Source organism: Coturnix japonica, chromosome 15 (assembly GCF_054131305.1).
Source record: "Coturnix japonica strain WE chromosome 15, WE-NBRP24, whole genome shotgun sequence".
Classification (NCBI taxonomy): domain Eukaryota; kingdom Metazoa; phylum Chordata; class Aves; order Galliformes; family Phasianidae; genus Coturnix; species Coturnix japonica.
In genome coordinates this window covers 15,768,786-15,787,423 of record NC_140677.1, presented here as the reverse complement: position 1 = coordinate 15,787,423, position 18,638 = coordinate 15,768,786, and the positions used below count along the sequence as shown (strand labels likewise).

Sequence of the window (18,638 nt, the reverse complement as noted above, 5' to 3'; positions counted from 1 at the left end):
CGCAGCCAGCGGCACTGCCGGCTTTACGCAACTCGGGCTGCATGAACCCGATGGCGGCGGCTGCGAACCGACCCGGGGAGCAAAGTCCCGGCGGATGCGGGCGGGGGGCAGAGCCCTGCCCAGGTGAGTGCAGGAGGAGCGCTCCGAGCTCGGGCTGCCCCGGGCGCACAGATTTGAGGGCAAAACTATACGGTTCACAGGGTAAAAAACATCCCCTTCCTTCCACGGGAGCAGCGGCGAGCCCTGCACCGCCTGCACGCAGCCCTTGAGCGGGGTTTGGGGAGGGAAGGGGGGCGGAGGGAAACAGCCACGAGGTAAACGACGTGTCCCGGGGAAATAAGTTACACTTGTGGAACGGGGAAACCGATCCGACCCGCCCGCCTGGAAACCAGCCGTAACCGGGGCCCGGGCAGCTTCACACCGCCCGCCGTCACCAAACCCCGCTGCGCCGCCCCCGGCACCCGGAGCCCCGCACGGTGCGGGGGTAGGAGCCGCCCCTCCCCGCCCTGCCCCGGCACAGCCCCGCCCTGCCCCGGCACGGCTCGGTACAGCTCGGTACGGCTCGGTACAGCACGGTGCGATAGGGCTCGGCACTGCCCGCCGCGCAGGGACCAGGTGAGCGCCCGGCTGGGCACGGCTCGGTACCGGACAGGGCGCGGTTTGGCACGGGACAGCCGCTGGGAGGGGCGGGCGGGGACAGCCGGAACGGGACAGGGCCCGGCGGGGCGGGGTGGGGAGCGGCCGTGGGGCTGCTCGGCGATCCGCGTGCCGGAGGGTGAATGAGGGCTCCTCCCGGTCCCCGAGGTGTCCCCGCAGGGCTGGCCGCGGTCCCCAACCCTGCCCTGCTGAGCCGGAGGGACCCACAGTCGGGTCCCCGTCCCCAAGAGGAGCTCGGAGGGGCCGTACCCGATGGGATTTGTCACCTTCCATAGGCCTGTAGGACTTGGGTTGAGAGAAGTGCCATCCATCCCCATGTTAGCACCTGGCACACGGCCATGGGGAGCGCATGGCACATCTCTCTCCCCATCCTCGCCCCGGTGCCGTGGGTAAAGCCCTGTCCCTGTTACTTCTGCAGATGTGATGGTGACCTGTCCTCCCTGCGTCCCGGCCCCTCCTGGTGCTGAGTGCCATCAGTAGCCCCGTGCAGGCGGCAGCATGGGGTCACAGTGCCCTGTGTGGTGCCTCCTGCTGCTCCTCGCCCCATCCCTGCTGCAGGCCGGCACCTGGCAGTGCCCCCGCATCTCTTACAGCTCCACCCGCAACTTCTCAGTGCCGTATACGCTGCCCAGCCTCGATGCTGGCAGCCCCGTGCAGAACATCGCCGTCTTCCCCAACCCGGCCACCATCTTCGTGGCCGTCCGTAACCGCATCCTGGTGGTGGATCCCGAGCTGCGCCTCCGCTCCGTCCTCATCACCGGCCCCACAGGCAGTGCCCGCTGTGAGATCTGCCATCTGTGCCCAGTCGATGTGGATGCTCCAGGGCCCGAGGATGTGGACAACGTGCTGCTGCTGCTGGACCCGGTGGAGCCGTGGCTGTACAGCTGCAGTGCAGCACGGCGTGGGCTCTGCTACCTGCACCGGCTGGAGGTGCGGGGCAGCGAGGTCACCATCGCATCCACCCGCTGCCTGTACTCGGCTGCAGCCAACAGCCCCATGTCCTGCCCTGACTGCGTGGCCAGCCCCCTGGGGAGCACTGGCACCGTGGTGGCCGACCGCTACACCGCCTCCTTCTACCTGGGCTCCACCATCAACAGCAGCATAGCAGCGCGCTACAGCCCCCACTCAGTGTCGGTGCGCAGGCTGAAAGGCACAGAGGATGGCTTCGCTGACCCCATCCATTCACTGACGGTGCTGCCACGCTACCAGGACATCTACCCCATCCACTACATGCACTCCTTCACCGATGGGGACCACGTCTACTTGGTGACGGTGCAGCCCGAGTTCCCCGGCTCCCCCATGTTCCACACACGCCTGGTGCAGCTCAGCGCCCACGAGCCCAACATGCGGCACTACCGCGAGATCGTCCTGGACTGCCGCTACGAGTCCAAGCGGCGGCGGCGGCGTGGGGCTGAGGAGGAGACGGAGCGTGACGTGTCCTACAACGTGCTGCAGGCTGCCCACGCTGCCCAGCCTGGTGCTCACCTGGCCCGTGACCTCGGCATCGACGGCTCCGAGACGGTTCTGTTTGGTGCCTTTGCTGAGAGCCACCCGGAGAGCAGTGAGCCGCAGCACAACTCGGCTGTGTGTGCCTTCCCCTTGCGCCTGCTCAACCAGGCCATCCGGGAGGGCATGGACAAGTGCTGCGGCACCGGCACGCAGACATTGATGCGGGGCCTCAGCTTCTTCCAGCCGCAGCAGTATTGCCCGCACAGCGTGAGTCAGTCGGGGCCGTGGGGGCTGGGGCCGGGTTGCACTGGGTCCGGGTGGCACCCAGGTGTGGTGAGTCACCGCTCCCACCCCCCAGCTGCCTTATCACGAGCTGCTGGCGCTGGGCCCGGTGTCGCTGTGTTTTAGGGCTATGCTGGTGTGGCAGGCTCTGGCTGTGCTCCCTGCATGGGATCCAGGTGTGCAGTGGGGCCCAAAGTGCCCTACACTACAGTACGCATGGCACTGTAAGTGGCTTCCCTCCTCGGCTGTTTCTTTGCAGCGGGGTTGGGCTCATGCTCTGCTGCACAGCTGCTCCACCATCGCCCGTGTGCCCAAACAACTGCAGGCGGAAGTGTGCGGAGTCACTGGTCCCGCAGTGCTGCAGGGCAGGGAAGCACGTCCCAGGGATGGGCCCCAGCACTGCAGCACAGCGGGGATAGGGCAGGGCAGCTGCACATGGCATGAGCCTGCCTGTTCTCAGCCAGGGCGAGGCACAGTCAGATCTCCTCCCTTTCCTGGCAGCATGCAGCAAGCAGCTCACCATCACTCTGCATCATGCTGCCAGGAAGGGGACCTCGGTTCTGAGCATCTTGACGGGATCTGGGAGAGATCTTAAGGGCACACCAATGCTTCATATCCCCCTCTGCCTCAAGCCTTAGTGTGTTTCTGGGGCTGGCACTGGGACAGCAACCCTGCAGTGCCAGAGCTCATAACCACACGCAGATGGGGAGGGAGGGCAGGGCAGGATCTGACGCTGCTTGGGGATGTCCTGGTGGGGGGGGCATGGATGCGTCATGCCCCCAAAAATCCCTGGTTCTTTGTTACAGCCCAGAGGGGAGATCAGCACATGCATCCCTGGTCTGTCTGGCTGCAAAATATCTCACATCTCAGAGCCACAATTGCTCCAGGGCTCACACCCACCCTTAAGGGTGCAGGGAGCTGGAGAGTTGTAGGGTGTTTCTGAGGTGCCCTCATTATGTTTGGCTGCAGGTGAACCTCTCAGCGCCAGTGGCCAACACCAGCTGCTGGGACCAGCCCACCCTGGTGCCAGCTGCCTCTCACAAGGTGGACCTGTTCAATGGGCGCCTGTCCGGCATCCTCCTCACCTCCATCTTCGTCACCGTCCTCCAGAATGTCACGGTGGCCCATCTGGGCACAGCACAGGGACGTGTCCTGCAGGTGGGTGCCAGCTGAGGCCATGCAGTGTGCACGGTGCCAGTCAGGTGCCCGGTGTGCTCACCTGATGCCTGCCCCACTGCAGATGGTGCTGCAGCGCTCCAGCTCCTACGTGGTCGCCTTGGCCAACTTCTCTTTGGGTGAACCAGGACTGGTGCAGCACGCCACAGGGCTGCAGGGACACTCGTTGCTCTTTGCTTCTGGCACTAAGGTAAGCCGGGCAGTGGGGCAGGGTGTGGGGCTGTGGAGCACCCCGCTCAGCCCTGCTCTGCATCCCCAGGTGTGGCGTGTGAACGTCACCGGCCCCGGCTGCCGACACTTCTTGACCTGTGACCGCTGCCTGCGTGCCGAGCGCTTCATGGGCTGCGGTTGGTGTGGGGATGGCTGCACACGACAGCACGAGTGTGCTGGACGCTGGGTGCAGGACAGCTGCCCACCCATCCTCACTAATGTAGGTCTGAGCTGGGGGGAGGGATGCGGGGGAGAAGAGAGGGAGGTGGCACATGGGGTGATGGTGGTGGGACCCCCACCCTGGGCTGGGCATCAAGCCCGTCGGTGGGGCTCCCTGTGGCCATCACCGCTTGTCCCACAGTTCCACCCCAACAGCGCACCACTGCGGGGCCAAACACGAGTGACGCTCTGTGGCATGACCTTCCACTCCCCATCGGACCCCGCCGCACACCGCAGCCCCCCCGGCCCTTACAGGGTGTCGGTGGGAGGGCGAAGCTGCACTGTGCTGCTGGATGAGAGTGAGAGCTACAGGTGCAGTGCTGGGGGGCACAGCGGGGACGTCCTTCCTGTCCCACCACTGAGCCCCATTACCCTGCAGGCCGCTGCCCACGTTCCGTCGCAAGGACTTTGTGGATGTGTTGGTGTGTGTGCTGGAGCCGGGGGAGCCAGCGGTGGCGGCAGGACCGGCTGATGTGGTGCTCAATGTCACGGAGTCTGCTGGGACCTCGAGCTTCCGTGTCCAGGGATCTGCCAGCTTGAGTGGCTTTGTCTTCGTGGTAATGTCCCCGTGCTGGCAGTGACACCAGCCCCCCGTGCCTTGGGTTGGGCATGGTGTTGGCTCACTGCCCGCCCTGCCATCCTTATCTCTGCCCAGGAACCCCGCATCAGCACCCTGCACCCCAGCTTTGGTCCTCAGGGTGGTGGCACCCTTATGTCCCTCCATGGCACCCACCTCTCAGCAGGGAGCAGTTGGCGGGTGACGATCAATGGCTCCGAGTGTCCCCTGGATGGGCAACCCAGGTACAGTCCAACCATCATCGCAGCACAGCAGGGTCTGCTGGCACAGCTGTGGGCATTGGGATGCCCCTGTGGTCCCACTGTCCCTTCCAGCTCCTGTGCTATGACCCCAGCCAGGGCAATGGGGAGATCCAGTGCACAGTTCCTGCTGCCACCAGCCTGGGCACAGCCTCTGTAGCCCTGTGGGTCGATGGTGAGGAGTTCCTGGCCCCACTGCCCTTTGAGTACCGCCCCAACCCCTCTGTTTTGGCCATTATCCCCAACTGCAGCTATGGGTGAGTATATGGGGACACCCCGACCTCCCCGCACTGAGGTGCTGGGCACCACAAGCATCTTGGGGACTGCGTGTGCCTGGTGTCCTGACCACAGCCTGCTGCAGGGGCTCAATGCTCACCCTCATCGGCACCCACCTGGACTCAGTGTATCGCGCCAAGATCCAATTTGAAGGCAGAGGCGGTGGGAAGACTGAAGCCACGGTGAGCAGCAGGGCAGGGAGCTGTCACCATGGGGCTGTCCTCAGCGCAGTGCCAGCAGCCCCATGCCCACCCGCAGGAGTGCGAGCGCTCGCAGTCACCCAACTGGCTGCTGTGCCACAGCCCAGCCTTCCCCGTCGAGACCAAGCCGGTGCCTGGGAACCTGAGCGTGCTGCTGGATGGGGCTGCTGGCCGCTGGCTGTTCCATCTGCGCTACTTCCCCCAGCCCCGCGTGTTCACCTTCGGGCAGCCGGGTGAGCGGTACCAACTGAAACCTGGAGATGATGAGGTTAAGGTGAATGTACGTAACGGAGTGAGTTGTGATGGGGAGTCACAGTGGGGCTGGCCAGACTCAGGGCTCTTTGTCCCAGCAGCAATTGGGGCTGGACTCTGTGGCTGGCTGCATGAACATCACCATGACAGTGGGGGGCCGGGACTGCCACCCCAACGTGCTGAAGAACGAGGTGACGTGCCGCGTGCCTCGCGATGTGGACCTGTCCCCAGCTGGGGCCCCTGTGCAGGTAGGTACCCCCCAGGGTAACACTGTTTATCAGTGCCCCTGGCCCCACTGAGCCCCCATTCCCCCAGGTCTGTGCGAATGGTGCCTGCTGGGCGCCGGGTTCTGTGCTGCCTGCCTCCTCGCTGGACATGGCTGCCAGCCTGGCCCTGGGCACCGGTGTCACCTTCCTGGTCTGCTGCGTCCTGGCTGCTGTGCTGCTCCGCTGGCGCTGGAGGAAGAAGAGGGGTGAGTGCCACCGCTTACTGGGTGCCCCACAGCCATCCCATGTCTCTGGTGCAATACTGTGCCTGCGGTGCTACCCTCTGCCTATGGTTTAACCCTGTGCCTGCAGTCCCACCCCACATCCAGTGTGCCAAACTCATGCCCATTTGTCCCGGAGTCACCCCTACCCATGTTCTCCCACCTGCAGGTACGGAGAACCTGGAGCTGCTGGTGCACCCTGTCCGGACTGAGCACCCCATCACCATCCAGCGCCCCAACGTTGACTATAGAGAAGTGCAGGGTAAGCAGGGCTGGGGTGCATTGGGGTACCAAGGCCATGTTGCCCCAGTGCCTGAAATTGTCTCTCTCCCCATCCTGGCAGTGCTGCCTGTTGCAGACAGCCCTGGCCTGGCCAGGCCCCATGCACGCTTTGCTGGTGTCAGTGCTGGAGCTGATGCTGCAGGCGGTGGCTCCCCGGTGCCACTGCTCAGAACCACGTCCTGCTGCCTGGAGGACCTGCGGCCAGAGCTGCTGGAGGAGGTGAAGGACATCCTCATCCCTGAGGAGCGGCTCATCACCCACCGCAGCCGCGTCATCGGCAGAGGTGATGTGATGATGCACCCCGGGCACTCAGCCATAGCTTCACCCTCCAGCTCCACAACTCACCGCCACTTGTCCCCACAGGGCACTTTGGCAGCGTGTACCATGGCACCTACATGGACCCACTGCTGGGTGACCTGCACTGTGCTGTCAAGTCCCTGCACCGTAAGTAAGCACCTGTGCCACGGCCCCACTGCACACAGCCCCACAGCACACAGCCCCATGTCTCAGGTCCCCACAGGTATCACAGACCTGGAGGAGGTGGAGGAGTTCCTGCGCGAGGGCATCCTGATGAAGAGCTTCCACCACCCGCAGGTGCTCTCTTTGCTGGGGGTCTGCCTGCCCCGCCATGGGCTGCCCCTCGTCGTCCTGCCCTACATGCGCCATGGGGACCTGCGCCACTTCATCCGTGCCCAGGAGCGGGTATGGGGTGCTTTGGGGTGACATGGTGAGTGTTGGGGACCAAGCGCACCCTGCTCACCTGTTATACCCTGCAGAGCCCCACAGTGAAGGAGCTCATCGGCTTTGGGCTCCAGGTGGCCTTGGGTATGGAGTACTTGGCCCAGAAGAAATTCGTGCACCGGGACCTGGCAGCCAGGAACTGCATGTGAGTGCAACTGGTTTCGGTGTCCCCCATCCTCAGTGCCCCAGTGGGATGCTGGCCCTGACCCCATGCCCGCAGGCTGGACGAGACGCTGACAGTGAAGGTGGCTGATTTTGGGCTGGCGCGGGATGTGTTTGGCAAGGAGTACTACAGCATCCGGCAGCACCGGCACGCCAAGCTGCCTGTCAAGTGGATGGCACTGGAGAGCCTACAGACCCAAAAGTTCACTACCAAGTCAGATGTGGTAGGTGCTCCCCCTGTCCTCACCCCCATCCCTCATCCCCTTCCTTGTCCCCCTGCCCCAGCGTGGCTCTCTGTCCACAGTGGTCCTTTGGGGTGCTCATGTGGGAGCTGCTGACACGGGGTGCATCGCCGTACCCCGAGGTGGACCCCTACGACATGGCCCGCTACCTGCTGAGGGGCCGGCGCCTGCCACAGCCCCAGCCCTGCCCCGACACGCTGTGAGTGGGGCTGGGGGCAGTGGGGAGGTGGGATCACCCCGGGCAGTGCTGGTGCTGACACAGTGTTGGGGCAGGTATGGGGTGATGCTGAGCTGTTGGGCACCCACACCCGAGGAGCGGCCGTCCTTCTCGGGGCTGGTGTGTGAGCTGGAGCGTGTGCTGGCCTCACTGGAGGGCGAACGCTACGTCAACCTGGCCGTCACCTACGTCAACCTGGAGAGTGGCCCTCCTTTTCCTCCTGCCCCCCGGGAACAGCTGCCCGACAGCGAGGATGAAGAGGATGAGGAAGATGAAGAGGATGAGGATGCGGCTGTGCGCTGATGGGGTGCTTTGCACCATGGATACGCTCCCCCAAGGGGGGCTGTGGGGCACCCACCCTATGGGTTGGGTGCTGTGTTCTGTGGGTGCTGTCTTGTGCTGTGCACTGAGACTGTGCCATGTCCCACGGGGTCCCCCCACTTGGCCTCATGCTGGCTGGGTGCTGTAGGGCTCATCCTGCACCACTGGGGTGCTGTGGGCCCTGTGTGGGGCTGTGGGGAACCCGGATCTGACCATGTGCCCTGAGGGGTTCTTGGGGCCTCCCTGGGGAAATTCATCATTTTGGGGTTGATAAAAACCAAATGCTATTTTTCACCAGTTGGTGCTGTGTGCTCTGCTTGTGGGATTGGGGATGGGGTCACCCGCTGCTCCTGTGCAGCCTGGGGACACTCAGTGGGGATCTGGGCACCCAGGAGGTGATGCCTGCACTGATCCCAGCCACATCCTTGTGCTGTTCCCCAGGTGGTGCCCCAGCCCTGTTCAATGGGGCATCCCCTGCCCAGCACCAGGCAGCTACTTCAGAGCCAGAGCTCTCAAAGCCAACACTTTTTAATATTGACGGAGTGCATTTCCTCCCCTGGACGCCCTTAAACCTATGGTTAACCAGCCCAATTAGGAAGCAAAACTCACTGGTTACAGCCGGGAGAGTGTGTGCATCCCCATGGGGTGCTCTCAGCCCGTGGCAGGACGAGGCCCAGGAGGGGACAGCAGTGATACCCTGCCCACACACACCCCGCAGCCAATACCTGCAGGAACCCCCCCCCCCCCCGGCTGCTCATGAGGCGGCACCGGAGCCCGGGGCCATGTCAGCTCCTATTAGAGAAACTGTCCATCTCTCCCCCTCACCTCACACCTTCACCAGCTGCTTTCAGCGCTGTATTTTTAGCCCCGGCTCCCAGCAGCGTTGCCTCAGTTTCCCCATGGTGGCAGCGTGCCGCTCCGTGCCCATCCGGCAGGCTGCAGCACAGCCCCTGGGTGTCCCGCTGCGGCAGCACGCCTTGCACACGCAGCACTTTAAATGTTTTATTTGGGGAAAGTGCTGTCGTTAGCAGGGATTAATTATTAAAATCGGAGCCATCTCTCAGACAGGAATGGCTGCGCACGGGGCTGCGGGCGCACAGACAGTGGGATGCAGCCCTGCTGCCCTGCAGGGGAGGTGATGGTGCCTGGGAACATGCTGGGGTGGCATTTGTTGGCTGCAATGATGGGCTGCCTGCACCCTGCATCCGCAGGGCTCCATTCCCAGCAGCTCATACAGTCATAGAGTGGCTTAGGTTGGAGGGAATCCAGTTCCACCCTCCTGCTGAGGTCTGGCTGCCCCCCACCGGATCAGGCAGCCCAGGGCCCCATCTGAGCTGGCCTTGCGTGCACCAGCTGCACCGCTCAGCTTGGTGTCATCCGCAGACATGCTGGGCGTGCACTCGATCCTGCTGTCTGTGTCATTGATAAGGATGGTGAAGAAGAGTTGTCCCAAGAGAAACCCCAGGGGACAGCACTTGTCACCAGCCTGAACTTGGACACGGAGCCATTGAGCACAGCCCTCAAGCTGCGGCCATCCAACCAATTCTTTATCTGTTGAATAGTCCAGCCTTCAAATCCATCCCTCTCCAGCTTAGAGATAAGGATGTGGTGCAGGACTGCATCAAAGGCCTTGCACAAGCCCAGGTAGATGACATCAGTTGCCCTTCCTCTGTCTACCAAAGCCATCACTCCATCACAGAAGACCACCACATTGTTCCACCGGCAGCCATGAAGCACTGTGTAATGTCCAACATCCCTCAGACCAGCACCATATTGAGGACAGAATGAGAGCTCCCACTGCCCTGAGACCCTCCTCACCCCCACAGCACAGGGGGTGCAGGGCTCAGTCTGGATGGAGATAGCAGCCATCACCCTGTGCCCCAGCAGGGATCAGCCCTGCAACCCTGTGCTGCTGCTGGCCATGACACCAAGGAAGAGCAGTGGGGTGGCAGCTGCTGCCCCTCTTTCCTTCCTGCCCTGCAGAATGGAGAGGATGGGCTTTATTTGGCCCCAATGCCAGGCCGACATGCAGCGCAATTACTGCTGATTGCCTGCCAGTTGCCATAGTGATGGCAAGCACACAGGGATGTGGTGCTGCGTGGCACTTGAGTCATGGGCACGCTCAATCCCCCGTCCCCCACTCGTGTTTGTGGAGTGCAGGGGGTGGCCGTGGGACCCCAGCCCAGAACCCCCATCACCAACAGGCACTGCAGGGGTCTGGGTGGAGATGGAGCTGCCACCTGTGGGGTTACTGAGGGGGGGTGGGATGGATGGAGGGGGCATAGGGTGAGAGTGAAAGGGGTGGTGGGATGGAATGGATTAGGTTGGAGGGGATATTAAATACCATTGATCTCCAACACCACCCCTGCCGTGGGCTGGCTGTCCCTCAGCTCAGGCTGCTCAGGGCCCCTCCATAGTATGGGGCACCTCCAGGGATGGCACCCACAGCTCTGGGCAGCACTGCCAGCACCTCACTGCCCTCTGAGCAAATAACTGACCCCTAACATCCCAAACATCTCACCTAATCTTCCCTCTCTTAGTTTAAAGCCATTCCCCCTTGTCCTATCACTGTCAGACCCCATAAAAAGTCACTCTCCCTCCTACATGTCTCTCTCCTAGTTAGAGATAGGGATGTGGTGCAGGACTGTGTCAAAGGCCTTGCACGAGTTCAGGTAGATGACATCAGCTGCCCTTCCTTTGTCCACCAATGCTGTCACTCCATCACAAAGGCCACCAGACAGGTCAGGCACCATCAGCCCCTGGCAAAGCTGTGCTGGCTGTCTCGGGTCACCTGGTCACCTCTCATGTGCCTTAGTGTGTCATCCAGCAGGATCTGCTCCATGACCTTCCCAGGCACAGAGGTGAGGTTTGCTGGCCTGGAATTCCGCAGGTCCTCCTTGCTCCCTTCCTTAGACATGGCAGCGATGTTTGCCTTTTTCCAGTCTCTGGGGGCACCTCCTGACAGCCAGGACTTTTCAAACACAATGGAGAATGGCTCAGCAGCTACAAGAGGCCATTCCTTCACAACCCTGGGATGCAGCACACATGGGGCAGCAGAACAGGGCACAGCAGGCACAAAAGCTCAGCAGAGCCCATTGCCACACAGCAAGGTGCTGGCTGGGATGGGAGCCCAGGCTGAGCCAGGGCTGGAGGCACTATGGGGCCCAGAGCTGTTCTGCTGCAGGCACAGAGCTCATGCCAACAGGCAGAGCAGTGCAGCACAGCACCGTTCTGCCCCTCGCGCATACAGCATCTGTGGGGCAGCCCCAGAGCAGAGCGGGCGCTGCTGAGTAATTGTGAGTTACACTCCAGGATCCCGGGTGGGCAAAGATTAATAACAGAGCCGTGCGCTGCTTCCAGGCTGTGTGATTAAACTCTTGATTAGAAGCTCAATGTACGGCGCTCTGCTAATTCCCCCGAGCTCACGCGCTGTTAATTACATGGTGTGCGTGGCAGTGAGGCCGGGGCCGTGGGGGCTCTGGGTCTTGACAAGGGTCTGTGAGCAGTCAGGGCGAGAAGGATGGAGCCTGAGGGAAAGTGCCCAGCTCCAGCAGGGTTGCACTCTTCCTATTCCATCCCATTCCATCCCACCCATCTTTATTCTGTTTAATCCATCCCACCTTGTGCTGTCCTATCCTATTTTATCTTATCCTATCCCATCCCACTCATCCCACCTCGTCCCACCGCATCCATCCCATCCCATCTAACGCATACCATTCCATCCCATCTCTTCCACTGTCCTATCAGATCCTGTCCTGACCCATCCTACCCATTCCATCCCAGCCATACCACTCATCCCATCACACCATCCCATCCACCCCATTCTATCTCATTCATCTACTTCCATCCCATCCATCCTATCAGCCCCATCCCAATCATCCCAATCCGTACCATCAATCCCTCTCTATCCCATCACACTCACCCTATCCAACCCCTCCCAATCATCCCAGTCCATATTATCTGTCCAACTCCAGCTCATCACATCAATCCCATCCAATCCATCCCAATCCATCCTATCTCCTCCAAATGTCCTGTCCCATCCTATCACACCTCATCCACCCCATCCCACCCGTTCTGATCCATCCCACCCCATCCTGTCCCATCCTATGCACACCATTCCATCCATCCCATTACACCCATTCCATCCAACCCACCTCGGTCCATCTTACTTCCTCTGTCCTACCCTGACCTGTCCTTTCACATCCCATCCCATCCACCCCATCCCCTCCACCCCATTCCAACCCATTACGTTCCACCCTGTTACGTCCAATCCCATCCCATCCCATCCCATCCCATCCCATCCCATCCCATCCCATCCCATCCCATCCCATCCCACCCCATCCCATCCCATCCCATCCCATCCCATCCCACCCCACTCTCGCTGCCCATGTTGGCACTCCGTTGGCTGCAGCTGTCCCAGCGCTCCATCCCTTTAGGTGTCCCCGCATCCCCCCACCCCTCGCGGTGTCACAGCGATGCCACGCACCCCACTCCCGTGGGTGGCGGCTCCCGCACCAGGAGGGGGCGGGTCGCAAAGTTTGGGGTTACGTCACGGGAGGGGCGGGGGGACCCCACCGGAGGAGGGGCGGCACCCGGCGGCCCCACCCCCCCCAATTGCCGCGCCGGGCGCGCGGGGCCGCGCCGCGACGGAGCGACGGCGGTGCTCGGCTCGGCTCGGCTCGGCTCGGCTCGGCTTCGCACCGCTCCGCACCGCCCGGCACCGCGCGGCTCCCCAAGAGCGGCGGCCCCGGGCCGCGCCCCCCGTTGCTGTCGGAGAGGCGAGAGGTGAGCGCGGCGGGACGGCCCCGGGGGGATGCCGAGCCGAGCCGGGCTGAACCGTGCCGCCCTCGGGGCGTGGGGCTGCTGGGCCGGGCCGGGGGCGTCGCTGGGGATCGCCATGTGTTGGCCCGGGGCTGCCCCTCCGTATCCGTGCCTCGTCCCCCCGTGCCGTGCCCGTGTGCGCCCCGACGGCCGCCCCGCGCCGCCCCCCGCTGCCGCCTTCCCCGACCCCGGCGGGCGGCCGAGCTGCCGTCCCGTCCCAACCCCGCTCCATCCCCGTCCATCCCATTCATCCCACCGCATCCCGTACCACCTCATCTCGTCCCGTCCCATCGCATCCCACCACACCCCACCCCATCCCATCGCTGCCGGACAAGCTTTGTATCCTTCCCCTCCCGCTCTCCGCTGCTGCAGCCCCCAGCTCGCTCCTGGGCAGATACCCCCTGCTTGGGGGGCACCGGGCTGTAGGGACCCCCCGGCCCCGTCTCTGTCCGCATCCCAGGAGCTCCCTTTGGGCGCAGCGCTGCGGGCTCCCGTAGCCCCTCCACTCTGCTGCCGCCCGCGCTGTGGACGTTTGTGTCCGCTTTCCTCTGCTACAGCACTCTCGTGGGATGCGGGGTGCGGCGGGGACCCTCTGGCAGCGCGGCTGGGGGCTGCAGGTGGGAGCGGGGCTGCAGGTGAGGCTGGCTGAGCTGCAGCTGGGGGTCCCCGAGCCGTGGGGCAGAGCCGGGCTCCGGGATGCTGGGGGGATGCTGGTGAGGGCTGCACGGCTGCGTCATCCCGTCCGCACCCGGCCACCCACCTCCCGCTATTGTCTTACACCCGCTGTTGCTTCTGCTCCCAAATTAGCTGCTTCAGAAGGGGGGGGCCGGCTGCGTGCGGGTGCCAGAGCGGCATCCAGCCTCCCTGCTGCGCCCAGCTCTCACCTGCAGGACATGCCGGGGATGCTGACCCGGGGCAGGGGATGGTGCTCAGCCCGGCAGGATGGCACCCGCTCAGCCAGCAGGAACTGCTGGGATGGGCGCAGGTCAGCCGAGCGCTTGCAGAGGCAGCAGTCAGATCCCTATCTGTCATCCCATCGGGTCCCTGCATGGCTCATCCACGCAGCACGCCGGCAGCTCATCATCCCAGCCCTCCCAGCCGGCCACTGGCTGCGGGGACAGCCCTCGTCCCCTCGCCCAGGGGCAGCGGCACGGCACAGCCTGCGTTGTGTGGCACGGGGACACTCGGAGGAGTCAGGCAGGGCATGTCCCCTGTTGGGCTGAGCCCAGGGAAGCCAGGGAGGCTTCAGCAGGTCTGTAGCTTGGGGTTGAGTTCTTCTGCACCCACGGGTGCTTTGCTTCTCTTTTGGGAGTGGGCGCACTCTGAGTGCGATGGGGCCGGCTGCTCTCACCTGGCACAGGCTGATGCCCTGGTGCTGCACAGCGAGGGGCTCCCATCCCGCAGGCAGGGCTGGATGGAGGCAGCGAGCGCACGATGGAGCATCCCCACACCCCTGCCTCTCTGTCCCCACACCCCCCTCGGGGTCACCCACCCCAGGGATCATCCCTGTGCCCGCACATGGTGCCACAGACAAGGCCCCCATCGGGGGCCGGCGCAGCATTGCCGGGGCTGCGCAGCGCAGCAGGTCGGGTGCTGCGGGTGCTGCCCGTCCCTGCCCCCGCCGCAGGATGTGCCGCTTTCTGCATCTTCAGCTCCCATCGCCATAGCAACAGGCTCAGCGCTTGGGTACCCGCCGCGCCGGCTCCTGCATCCCGCTCCGCCATCCTGCCACCGGGACCGGGGCGGCGGGTGCTGGCAGCGCGGTGCGGTGCGGCACGGCACGGCTTGTCATCCCGGGAGCTGGGGGCGATCGGTGCCTCCGGTACCACACCAGCATCCCGTTGGATGTCCCGCTCAGGCTGAGCGGGGCCACGGAGCCCTTCTCTTCCTGAAGCATCAGAAAATAACATCCGTTCAAACTTCCTCCCTGAACGGGATGGGAAAGAGGAAAAAAAAATCACTTTCTGGGAACGGGTTTTTTGGCAGCAAGCTCCAGAGAAGGGGCTGGGATTGGAGGGATCCTGCCGGGAAGGCAGAGGGCACAACACCATCCCCGAAGGGCAGGGTGGCAGCACGCAGCAGGCGATGCTGGAGCTGAAGAAGCATCACCACAGGGCAAAATGGGGCTGAGGAACCGGTCTATTTGCCACACCACCCGGCGAGCTGCTCATGGCTCTGCCTATGGAATAGATTTGTTACCAAGCTGCAAAGCTGGTGGGGCAGAGCGGCCGGACACCATGGGGATGGGCTGCACTCTGTCAGGTTTTATGCTGCTCAGGAGGGACGGGTGCGGGCAGCGGGGCTGGGGCTCTCACGGCTCCTCTGCCTCTGCAGCACTGGGCCCTGCGATGCCGTTTGGCTGCGTGACACTGGGGGACAAGAAAGACTACAACCAACCGTCCGAGGTGACCGACAGATATGACCTGGGCCAGGTCATCAAAACGTGAGTGCGTCCCTGCCCAGCCCCTGGAGCGCCCATGGGGACCCCCACCCTGCACCTCTTGGGGAGCGCGGTGCCTCTGGGGCTGGGGTGCGTTCCCTCCAACGAGTGCTGATTCCGGGAGGGTTTTTGCCGTCTGCTCTGAGCACAGAATCGCTGCCGGTGCTGAGGCTGCTGCTGCTGCTCGCCGCAGCCTGGCGCCTGCGGTTAACCCTCCCTCCTCCCTCTCAAATATCTGCTGGGATTGCAGCAGTTCCTCAAAATCGCGGCTCCCCGGTGCACTTCCCCAAGGCAGGACCGTCTGCTCCGGCGGTGGCGGAGGAAGGGGCTCTGGGGAAGTTTTCTCACCTCCTGCCTTCTCAAATGCGGCGTTAACAGTAGTGTGGAGGAATGCTGCTGTGCAGCTCAGTATTGATAGTTCTGCAGCATCCATCCGGCCGTGAGCTCTGTGCAGGGACAGGGGCCATCCTGCAGGATGCTCCGGGAGCCCATGTGGCCTTGTAGCGGGGAAGGGGCTATTTCTTGACCCCCCTGCTTTCCTAATGCTTTGCTTATCCCTTGCTTATCCTCCTTGAAGGGAGGAGTTCTGTGAAATCTTCCGGGCGAAGGAGAAGACGTCGGGCAAGCTGTACACCTGCAAGAAGTTCCTGAAGCGGGACGGGCGCAAGGTGAGGAAGGCAGCCAAGAATGAGATCATCATCCTGAAAATGTGAGTGCCGGGGCTGAGGGGGGGTTGGGTCAGTCCCCACGGGTGGTCAGGCAGCATCCATCCATCCATCCATCCATCCATTGCCACCACTGTCCCATGGGCGCCGCAGGGTGAAGCACCCCAACATCCTGCAGCTGGTGGACGTCTACATCACGCGCAAGGAGTATTTCATCTTCCTGGAGCTGTAAGCATGGCGTGGGGAGGAGGGTGGGCGCCGTGCTGTGGGGTCACCGCAGCCTGCTCTTGGCACCGGCAGGGCCACGGGCCGGGAGGTTTTCGACTGGATCCTGGACCAGGGCTACTACTCAGAGAAGGACACCAGCAACGTCATCCGGCAGGTGCTGGAGGCCGTCGCGTACCTGCACTCCCTCAAGATCGTTCACAGGAACCTCAAGGTGGGCGCTGGGGGTCCCTGGTGGGCACAGGCACCTATGGGTGCTTTTGCAGCCCCATCACGCTCACATTCCCTGTGCTGGCAGCTGGAGAACCTGGTGTACTACAACCGCCTGAAGAACTCCAAGATCGTCATCAGCGACTTCCACCTGGCCAAGCTGGAGAACGGCCTCATCAAGGAGCCCTGCGGCACCCCTGAGTACCTGGGTGAGGGCGAGCTGGGAGGGCACAGAGAGGGGGTGGGGGGCACAGACTGCCTGTCTCAGGGTCAGCATTCTGGCAGGTCCCTGCCCTCCTAGTGTGCCTATCACGAAGACCCTGGGTGCAACTGATGAATGTCCATCACTCAGGGACCCATCCTGGGTGCTCCTGGCAGTTCTCTCCCATTCCCATCACCCCACAGCTGATGCTGGCTGCACCCTGGGGGTCCCTCCTGCTCCCCAGCACCCATCCTAAGTGCTCCCATCGGGTTCCTACTGCTGCTGCTGCCTGCTCTCTGTGGGTTCCTGTGTGTCCCTGGTGGGTTACTCCCACTTCCCATCACACAGAGAAGCAATAGGATGCTCACAACGGGTCCCTCCTGCTCCCCATCACCCCAGGCACCCATCCTGATTCCTCCCAAAGGGTTCTTCCTGCTCCCTATCACCTCAAGGACCCATCCATGGTTCCTCCCTATGGGTTCCTCCTGCTCTCCATCATTCCAATTACCCACACTGGGTCCCTCCTGCTGCTCATGGGTGACCTGTTGGGACGCACCATGCATGGCCACCCTGGAGGAGCAGATCGGGTACAGGGGGATGGGTTTCCCAGTGGGGGAACTTGGTGTCTGGAGACCTCAGAGCAGAACAGGTCCCCCTACCACCATCCTGTGTTCTGTAGCTCCGGAGGTGGTGGGACGGCAGCGGTACGGGCGGCCGGTGGACTGCTGGGCCATTGGTGTCATCATGTACATCCTGTGAGTGCGGGGCTGGGGCTGGGGTTGGGGGGCTCTGGGTTGTGGGGGGAGGGCACTGAACACACATCCTGCAGGCTCTCGGGGAACCCCCCCTTCTACGAGGAGGCAGATGAGGATGACTATGAGAACCACGACAAGAACCTCTTCCGCAAAATCCTGGCTGGGGACTACGAGTTTGACCCACCCTATTGGGATGACATCTCACAGGCTGGTGAGACATAGTACCCGAGGAGGGGGGAGGTGGGTACGGGGTCCCTGTGTGTCCCCCCAGCGCTGACCATCCTGACCCCAGCCAAGGAGCTGGTGACACGACTGATGGAGGTGGAGCAGGACCAGCGGATCACGGCAGAGGAGGCCATCTCTCATGAATGGTGAGGGGTTGCGGTGGCACGGGGGGGTCTGGGGAGGGCAGTGAGGGCCGCTCACCACCTCCTTCCTCCCCCCAGGATCTCTGGCAACGCCGCCTCCGACAAGAACATCAAGGACGGCGTCTGCGCCCAGATCGAGAAGAACTTCGCCAGGGCCAAGTGGAAGGTGGGTGGGCGCAGCCCGGTGCCTCAGTTTCCCCCCGGGGGGGTCCTGACGCCCTGTCGTCCCCGCAGAAAGCCGTGCGAGTGACCACGCTCATGAAGCGGCTGCGGGCGCCCGAGCAGACGGAGTCGGCCCCCGCAGCCACCGCTACCACCGCTTCCACCGCCGCTACTACCACCACCACCACCACTACCACCACCACCACCGCCGCAGCCGCCGCCACGGACGCCGCGGCCCCCCCGGCTCCCAGCCCGGCCGCCGACACGTGTAACGGGGCCGGGGACGCCGCAGCCGCCGCCGCCGCCGAGACCCCCAACGAGCCGAGCGGCTGAGCGGCCCCGTGTCCACAGCCCCGGCATGGCCCCCGCACCCCCCGCCTGCGCCCCACTTTTCTACGTGCCCCCAGCGGAGAGCGGGGCAGCGCCCTGCATGGAGCCCGTCCCCTCCCGGTCCCCGCCGCTCTCTCGGTCCGTCCCCCGCCGCCTCCCCCCCTCCCGCCCCCCGCAGCCCGGGGATGCTCAGAGATCCCCGCGGACACCCCGGGATGCGCTCACGGGCCGGGCCCGAGGCGGGACGGAGGGCTGGGATGGGGGGGGGGGGTCGGTCCGTCCATCGCTCCCGTCCGTCCCGCCGCCCCCCGGGCCGCTGCATGCCCGCTGTATCTCCGGCAAATAAAGACCCCGCCGAGGGCAAACTGGGACGGCGGCAGCAACGAGCGACAGCGTCCGTGGGGGGTCGGTACCGGGAGGGGCGGGTGGGAGGGGGCGGGACCGGGGAGGACTCGGGGTCTGAGGGCAGAG

General features: G+C 63.7%; 2 protein-coding genes across 9 annotated transcripts; both read left to right on the top strand.

The window, feature by feature from the left end:
• Positions 1-7: 7 nt before the first annotated feature.
• Positions 8-8,283, top strand: MST1R (macrophage stimulating 1 receptor). 6 transcript variants are annotated; one of them, XM_015874605.3, is made up of 21 exons: positions 516-615; positions 1,076-2,373; positions 3,358-3,546; positions 3,629-3,754; positions 3,824-3,994; positions 4,136-4,305; positions 4,373-4,550; positions 4,649-4,794; positions 4,905-5,066; positions 5,171-5,267; positions 5,344-5,565; positions 5,639-5,785; positions 5,853-6,009; positions 6,194-6,286; positions 6,368-6,589; positions 6,670-6,750; positions 6,827-7,008; positions 7,083-7,192; positions 7,268-7,433; positions 7,514-7,650; positions 7,725-8,283. In XM_015874605.3, exons 2-21 carry the CDS (start codon positions 1,156-1,158, stop codon positions 7,969-7,971), a joined length of 4,221 nt encoding a protein of 1,406 aa, XP_015730091.2. In that variant the 5' UTR covers positions 516-615; positions 1,076-1,155; the 3' UTR covers positions 7,972-8,283. The 6 variants fall into 6 exon arrangements, 5 of the variants coding, with proteins under 5 accessions (XP_085372675.1, XP_015730091.2, XP_015730088.2 ...); XM_015874602.3 differs by having other exon boundaries at positions 6,335-6,589; XM_085516549.1 differs by lacking the exon at positions 516-615 and adding an exon at positions 8-123 and having other exon boundaries at positions 6,194-6,589.
• Positions 8,284-12,636: 4,353 nt separating this feature from the next.
• On the top strand, positions 12,637-18,538 carry CAMKV (CaM kinase like vesicle associated). Of its 3 annotated transcripts, none has more exons than XM_015874607.3 (11): positions 12,637-12,774; positions 15,145-15,253; positions 15,828-15,959; positions 16,069-16,143; positions 16,216-16,354; positions 16,439-16,559; positions 17,232-17,307; positions 17,382-17,518; positions 17,600-17,678; positions 17,754-17,841; positions 17,910-18,538. In XM_015874607.3, the coding sequence occupies exons 2-11, from the start codon at positions 15,159-15,161 to the stop codon at positions 18,168-18,170; spliced, it is 1,203 nt and encodes a 400-aa protein (XP_015730093.2). In that variant the 5' UTR covers positions 12,637-12,774; positions 15,145-15,158; the 3' UTR covers positions 18,171-18,538. The 3 variants fall into 3 exon arrangements, with proteins under 3 accessions (XP_015730093.2, XP_085373218.1, XP_085373219.1); XM_085517092.1 differs by lacking the exon at positions 12,637-12,774 and adding an exon at positions 14,000-14,062; XM_085517093.1 differs by lacking the exon at positions 12,637-12,774 and having other exon boundaries at positions 15,039-15,253.
• The last annotated feature ends 100 nt before the right edge of the window (positions 18,539-18,638 follow it).